Source organism: Opisthocomus hoazin, chromosome 38 (genome assembly GCF_030867145.1).
Source record: "Opisthocomus hoazin isolate bOpiHoa1 chromosome 38, bOpiHoa1.hap1, whole genome shotgun sequence".
Taxonomy (NCBI): Eukaryota; Metazoa; Chordata; class Aves; order Opisthocomiformes; family Opisthocomidae; genus Opisthocomus; species Opisthocomus hoazin.
The window spans coordinates 1,292,114-1,299,905 of record NC_134451.1 but is presented as its reverse complement, the minus strand read 5'-3'; the positions used below and the strand labels follow the sequence as shown (position 1 = coordinate 1,299,905).

At 52.1% G+C, this 7,792-nt stretch overlaps 1 protein-coding gene across 1 annotated transcript; it reads right to left on the bottom strand.

The window, feature by feature from the left end:
* Positions 1-1,588: 1,588 nt before the first annotated feature.
* Positions 1,589-2,578, bottom strand: LOC142365365 (olfactory receptor 14A16-like). Its single transcript, XM_075446100.1, has one exon. It carries the CDS (start codon positions 2,576-2,578, stop codon positions 1,589-1,591), a length of 990 nt encoding a protein of 329 aa, XP_075302215.1.
* Between the last annotated feature and the right edge of the window lie 5,214 nt (positions 2,579-7,792).

The following is a 7,792-nucleotide window of genomic DNA, read 5'->3' as shown; positions in this document are numbered from 1 at the left end:
CGAGTCCCCTGCAGGGGCAGAAACTGTCACTTGTCCTTGTGGGAATTCCTCATATTTCTTTCGATATGTGTTCTCCTCCTCCTTGATCCCTTTCACTGAGCAGAGGCCGGGGAGAGCTTTTTGAGAAAGACAAAGGCAAAGCAGGCATTGAGTCCCTCAGCCTCATCTGTGTCTGCTGTTATGAACCCTTCCCCATCATTCAGCAGCGTGTTCCTTGTTCAGCCTTTTCCTGCAAACACAGTGCCTGAAGCTCTTCATTTTGCTCTTGAAGTTCCTTGCAGCCCCCACCAGCTCCACATTATTGTTGGTTTTCACACACACATGCCTGCATGCTCAGGTCATATTCCTAAACTCCTTCTTAGACCCTGTCCCTGCTTCAGTCTCCTGATAGTTTTCTTGAGGCTCAAATCTGTGAGCTGTTCCTGTGCTGGTGCAGCCCCACTGCCCAACACATGTCCCCATGGCCCCCCTCATCAGACACAGCACAGGACAGGGTGTGTTTGGTGTGGGGAAACTTCCCCCACCAGAATCCCCATGCCAGACCTCAGTGTCCATTCCCACCAGCCCTTCTTCTTTTATACCCTCCCAGGGCTTGGCCCAGGCATCCTCAACTGTGTCCCACACAAGGGTTGACAGAGAGCTCTGCTCTTGTTCTGCCGAGGTCTGGGCAAGGTGAGAGGCTATGGCAAGGCTGACTCTTCCCTCTACACAGGTACAAAAGCCGGTAGGAGGAAGGAGATGGCACCAGAGCATACCTCACCCACAAACGGGTGTGAGAGGGCAGTGCTGGAAATAGCTGATGGGAAAGTTTGGAGGACGATGACATCTCAATCTGTCCATGCTACCAAGGGCACAGACTGGCCTCCTCTGTTCTGTATCTGTGTGTCTTAACTCCCTTCCATGAGAGCTGGTTCTGCACCACACACCCACTGGAGCCTGTCCTCACACTGCATAGACAAACATCTAAGCTAACATTGGTGTTGTCCTCTCCAGGGCATTTTCCAACCTAGCCCCTCCCCAGCTCTTCCCATCTCCCCTGCCCACTCCCAACAGGATTCCCTCTGGAAGTTCTCTTAGGGTGGCCAGCTCTGACACATTGGTTCACACGGCCTGCTCCTGCTTGCCGCCACAGGGATGCTCCTGTGGAGACCACAGGACTATTACCAGTAGCAGAACACCTGAGGTATGACACAAATGCAAGGACACAGCAGGACATTGTGGAAGTGAGGAGAGACCAGCACTGAAGAGACCGCATCCTGCTGCTTTCCATGGCTCCATGGAGCAGCCCCGACTTGCAGGCAGCAGAGACGACGTGCACACAGAGGGCTTGGTGTTGCTCCCCCAGCTCCAGAGCATATGTGAAGAGATGAGAGCTGAGACAAATAACCTTGTGTTGCTTTCTTTATTGACTTTATGTAAATAGGGAGCCCGGATCCATATGCACGTGAGGTCTTTGGATCAAGAAAACACAGGTAGGAGGCCAAGAAGTAACAAGAACAGCATTATCACAGGCATAATCAAAAGAAAAAAAAACCCTGTTAACCAAAAAAGCCCCACAAAAAAAAATAATGACACATCTGAAGAAATGTTATTCCTGGCTATTCCTGAGATAGTGTGGGAGCCTGAGTGAGACAATGGGCACCTTATTAATCAGAAGTAGCAAGTATTCAAATAGTTTCCACAGAGAATCCTTAATATCCTTGTTTCTCATGCTGTAGATGAGGGGATTCACTGCTGGAGGCACCACCAAGTACAGAACTGCCATCACCGCATCCAGGAATGGGGCAGAGATGGAGATGGGCTTCAGGTAGGCAAACACACCAGTGCTGCAATACAAGGAGACCACAACCAGGTGAGGGAGGCACGTGGAAAAGGCTTTGTGCCGTCCCTGCTCAGAGGGGATCCTCAGCACTGCCCTCAAGATCTGCACATAGGACAGCACAATGGAAAGAAAACACCCAAAGCCTAAGCAGACACTAACCACAACAAGCCCAGCTTCCCTGAGGTAGGTGTGTGAGCAGGAGAGCTTGAGGATGTGGGGGATTTCACAGAAGAACTGGTCCACACTGTTACCCTTGCAGAGTGGTAGTGAAAATGTATTGGCAGCATGAAGCACAGCATTGAGAAACCCACTGGCCCAGGCAGCTGCTGCCATGTGGACACAAGCTCTGCTGCCCAGAAGAGTCCCATAGTGCAGGGGTTTGCAGATGGCAATGTAGCGGTCATAGGCCATGACAGTCAGAAGGGCACACTCTGTTCCAAGCAAGAAGAGATACAGAAAGAGCTGGGCAGCACAACCTGAGTAGGAGATGACCCTGGAGTCCCAAAGGGAATTGGCCATGGCTTTGGGAACAGTGGTGGAGATGGAGCCCAGGTTGACGAAGGAGAGGTTGAAGAGGAAGAAGTACATGGGTGTATGCAGGCAGTGGTCACAGGCTATGGCAGTGATGATGAGGCTGTTTCCCAGGAGGGCAGCCAGGTAGATGCCCAGGAAGAGCCAGAAGGTCAAGTGCTGCAGCTCCTGTGTGTCTGCGAATGCCAGGAGGAGGAACTCGGTGACGGAGCTGCTGTTGGACATTTGCTGTTTCTTAGCATGAGGGCACTGCTCAGAAAGGGATAAGAAAAGGAAAAAATGTGACAGATTTCTCAGAGCAAAGCCACTCCTTTTTTTACAGAAATTCCAACACATCGCCTCACAGAAACATCTTGTTATTCTTTGCTTTGTGCTCAATGACTGTGCTGTCAGGAGAGGTACCTCTGCCCATGTGCTGCTGAGGAGTCAGATTTGCTCTGCTGCAGTGGGTACATAGGAGATGGTTTGTGACACCTCTGATATTCACAGGGGGTGTCAGATGTAATCCATGTTTAATGGAAAATTTCAGTTTTGGCACTTGTGACTCTGAAGGGCTCAGCTCCCTGTGGCTTAGAGCAGTCAGCAGATCTGCAGTGTCCATCACTCTTTTACCCAGCTGCCCTGTGCTTTCACTGGTGCTGCCTTGAAGATGACTTCATACACAAATTGTTCTTTAAAAAAGACCCTAGAACTGGACTCTGATGAGAGCAGCAGAGGCCTGTTTCAAAGGGCAGATCTGCAGATTTCTCTATCCCAGTCCAGCAGTTGCAGTTGTGATAGACAGAGCAGGACACAACCCCTCACAGAGAGAAGAAAAAGGCTCTGAAAGGAGATTACTGACTTTCAAGGGAAAACTCAGCAAACCCCTAGAACTCTACAAGGAGAGGTGTCCTTTTCTGGAGAGCAGCTAGCAAGCCCAGCAGGACAGGCAAAGCAGATAGTCAGGGGTCCTGAAGATGGGGTGTCCTAAAGGGAAGAGTCAGATCATTGCCCAGAAGAAAACACCCAGCAGACTCTACAGTGAGGGACCACAAGACAGCTGCTGTAAGACAGTCTCCCCCAGGGCTTGTCTGCAGTTTCCCTCAACCCCTTGGCCATGTCTCTCCTGCCTGGAGTGGTCCCTGCTGGGAGCTGTTTCTCTGTCCCTGAGTCTCATCCCTGACAGTGCTCACAGATCCCATCCCACCCGCTGCGTCCTCAGCCCTGCCCTACTCACACCTCTGTGGATGGGCTCTGCCTAGGGACATCTCCATGCTGGCAAGTCCTAAAAAGAAGGTCAGTAAACCCTGAGGAGACCACCAAGATGACTTCAGTGCTTCCTGTGAGGAAAGGGAGAAGTGACTGAATCAGGTTCCTTGAAAAACCACATCACTCCCTCTAATCCTGCAGGAATCGCGACCTGTTTTGCAAGCCTAACGGCTCCATTACAATTTCCTCCTGTCACCACAGCTGGAAGTTGAAAGCATTGACCCCTGAAAGTACCTTTTTTTCTGGGTAGCCCCTACTGCTTGAGAAGTGCTGTAGGAATGTCCTGTGGGTGATCAGGAGGTCTGAGCAGCCCTGACCCATGCAGCACCCTCTCAAGAGCAGAAGGATTCTTTCCTGCTAAGGTTTGCTTCTTCCTCCACGAGCTGCTGCTTTTGAGAGCTCCCCAGGCAGGCTGAGTGCTGATCCTGGCAAGTAGCAGAGTCCTTGCCCCAGTGCACAGCCCCTGGGGCACAGGACCCTGCTCTGAAGGACAGCCCTGGGCACACCTGGCTGCACACCCGGCTGCACACCTCCACAGTCTTCCCCAGGAAAAGGCAGCCATCATGCCCTGTCCCTCTGATTGATAGTGCAGAAGGGAAGCCCTTCTCTGGAGCACATCCTCCTCTACATTAGAGACACTGGCAGAGTCCTCCTCACAGATCCCATAAACTGTCAGATGTACCAGTTTTAGGAGGTGGCTCCAGGAACTGAAGCTGCATTGCCCTGCACCCAGAGACCTACCACGTAAAGGGCTGTGAAGATTTTTCCTCCGGTGAGCTCTCTCAGCATCCTCCCACTCGAAACACAGTTTAAGCTCTCTTGTCTGACTCATCTCCTCTTGGTTCCTGCAGCCAGTGCCCTCAGCCCAGCTGCACTTTGCAGAGGAGCTGCTCCTGGGTAGAGCTGTCTCTCTGCAGCACTTGCCATGAGCTCCCTCTGTTCCAGGAGCCCAGCCCAGCTCAGCAACAGAGGATCAGTACAAGGAGACACTTTCTCTGCTCTCTCTGGACTCCCTTGAGGTGTGCCTAGTGCTCCAAGGGAACCTGAAACAGTCTGAATGAATCACTCATGTTCCATTCCTCATCTCAGGAGAGACACGTCTTTTCCTACAGTGTCATTTCTCCCATCAGAAGAAGAGGATGGTCCAGGAAGGACCTTTTCCCTGTCCCATCTTTAGGCAGGAAACCCAGAGAGGGACAGGGAATGATCACACCTACCACTGCTGAGGGAAGGGATTCAGCCCTTATTCCATGTTTGGAGTCCTTGGCTTAGACATGGACTCAGGTGCCCCCCACGCACAGCACCAACATGCTGGAGGTGGGATTCTGTGGAGTCCTGGCTGGACGAGAGGGGACATAGTTTGGTGCATTGAGCAACCCAGGTTCTGATCCGGAAGTGAGCCTTGGGAGCGGCTGACACGGAACCCTGCTGGGAAGGCAGAGCGACGAGCTCGAGACACTGGAGCAGGGGGAACATCACCGTTTCCTGCCACACTGTCACTTCCTTCCTGCCACGTTGCTGTTTCCTGCCACAGTACTGTTTTCACTTCAAGATGCAGCTCTGCACCAATCACAACGAGTTGCAGTAGTTTTGCCTATATATGGGTTGGGGTTTTAACCATTCAGATGCTGTAATAATTTTGCTATATAAACCTTGTTTTGCTGACTAATAAAGCTGTACGATCATACTCATATTGGGGTCACATCGTTACAACGGTCCGTTATCCACGCCTACATTTGGTAGCAGCGGATGGACGGTTTCCCTGCAGGAGGCCCTCGGTCTGCGGTGAGCAGTTAGAGAGGGGGGCGTGGGAGTAACGGCTGGGAGGGTCCTGCCTGGGTGCGAACGCGCAGGGCAGGTACGGACAGCTGACTCCCAGGGATTTTTGAGCCACACTGGGGCTGCCTGGCGCAGCTAAATTTTAACGTGGAGGCCGTGGTCGCTGGCATGGAGGTGGATGCCGCGGCAACGTTGTTAGTCGGTATTCTCTCTAAGAGAGGAATAGACGCAACGGCAAAGCAACTCATGAAGTTGATTAAACTGGGGCAACGATGGGGTCACTTTGCGGACACCCCGCTACTGTTTTCCGTTTCGGAATGGCAAGACTTAGGAGAGACTATGTGGGAAAGGACAATAACCGGGGAGGACAAAGAGGAAAAGGAGATAAAAGCCGTCCGCGAGCTCTGGTGAACAGTATTACACACCTTAAAAGCCATGAAAGCTGAGCGGGAGGTGGCGTGTGCTGCAGCTCGGATGCTAGCTCCGGAGCCCGGGAAAGATCACACGCCTAAGCCTGGGACATTATCACGGGTTTTCGGGCTACCTGCTGTTAGAGGGATGACTGGGATCACTTGTAACACAATTGCCGAGATTCGAGCGAGTGCAGAGTGCGGTTCCGGTCTCGGCGCAGAGGGGGTTGGCCCACCGGAAGTTGCTGCCAGAGACATCAACTCGAAATGCGAGCCGGACGCGGTAGTACGACCGCCCCCGGAGAACGGGGAGGAGTCGGGCACGGAAGTGCGACTGTCTCCCGGAAGAGGGGAGGAGCGGCTAGTACCACCCCCAGAGGGGGAGGGAGAGGGGGTGCGGCTTACGACATCGACCCCTCCTGGGGCACGGCCTGCAACATCGGCCCCTCCTCTCTGTCCACCCCTGCCACATTCCAACGAGGTGTCTCCACTCCCGACGCCCTCTGATGGCGGCCAGAACGAATTGCAAGGAAAAAAAGCGTGCGATCTTTTACAGGCAGTTTTGCAGAGTCTTCGAGATATGAGCTCGCAGTTCCAGCATATGTCAATTTTTACCAGCCCCCCCAACCAAGAAAATGAGGCTTCCTCTCCGAGATGTTTAGCTGGGCCTCCAGCACCGGTTACACCTACTCGCTGGAGCAATGTTATAAGAGATGCCATCCTACATGGACAGTGGGACGTTGCCACATCTATGGGAGGTACACAAGCTTTAGCCTGTCCTGTGGTACAGGTTAATGGACAAAGTAAATGGGAACCACATGACTGGAAAATTATGCAACAGGCCCGTAGCACCATAACACAATATGGGGTGAAGTCTGAGGCCGCTCGACAAATTGTTACCTGGATTTACTCCGCTGACCTGATGTGTCCATATGACTGTCGAAATTTAATGCTATTGTTACTCACCCCTACTGAGTTCTTGTTGTGGGGAGCAGCATGGACACAACAGGCTATAGATGAGTCAATGCGACATCGGGACCAGCAAGATCCTTATCATGGAATAACAGTGGACATAATTACTGGACAAGGAGTTTATGCTACTGTGGAACAGCAATTGACCTTCCCTGCCCATGTGCTTCAGTTGTCAGCACGTCTTGCCCTGGAAGCTTTCTTAGCACTGCCTGGTTCGTCTGTTCCATCTTTTGGAACCGTAGTGCAAGGAGCCACTGAAACTTACAGCAACTTCGTCGACCGGCTGTATAGTGCGTTAATGAATCATCCAGATTTAAATGACGAAAGCAAGCAACAAATGTTTCGTGTGTTAGCCTTTGACAACGCCAATAAGGCTACCAAACAGCTTCTGGCAGGTCTACCGAGAGACGCCGGAGTTGAAGACATGCTGTCCAGGGTCCAGAGGGCTGGAGAACACAAGCAACAGGCAACGATGGCTGTTGCTGTGCAAGGCGCGGTCAGAGAAGTTGTCCAACCACTTGCAGCTGCAGTCCAACCACTTGCAGCTGCAGTGCAACCACTTGCAGCTGCAGTGCAACAAAACAGTCCTCTGCAGGCGCAATCTTCAGTCCGCCGTATTTGCTATCGGTGTGGGGAAAAGGGGCACGTCAGACGTTGCTGCCGTAGCGCCGTCTGGTGTGATAAATGTCAAAAGGATACTCATGCCACAAAAGTATGTTCGGGAAACGAGAGGAGGAGCGCGGACAGAGGCCGCGTGACGAAACAAATCAATCCTCCGAGCGAAGGAAGAGTTTTTTACAACAGCCTCAAGCCGCAACCACAGGCGGCTTGGGAATCGACTTGGCAACCACAATAGATGTTGTCCTTAAAGACACAACCGTACATGAGATCCCTAGTAATGCGGTCGGGTCAACGATTAATTCTGACGGCAGAGTGAAAGGACTTTTAGTGGGACGTTCTTCTGCCGGCGTTAAGGGACTCCTAATTGTTCCTAAAGTTATTGATGCAAACTATGCAGACCAGATTCATG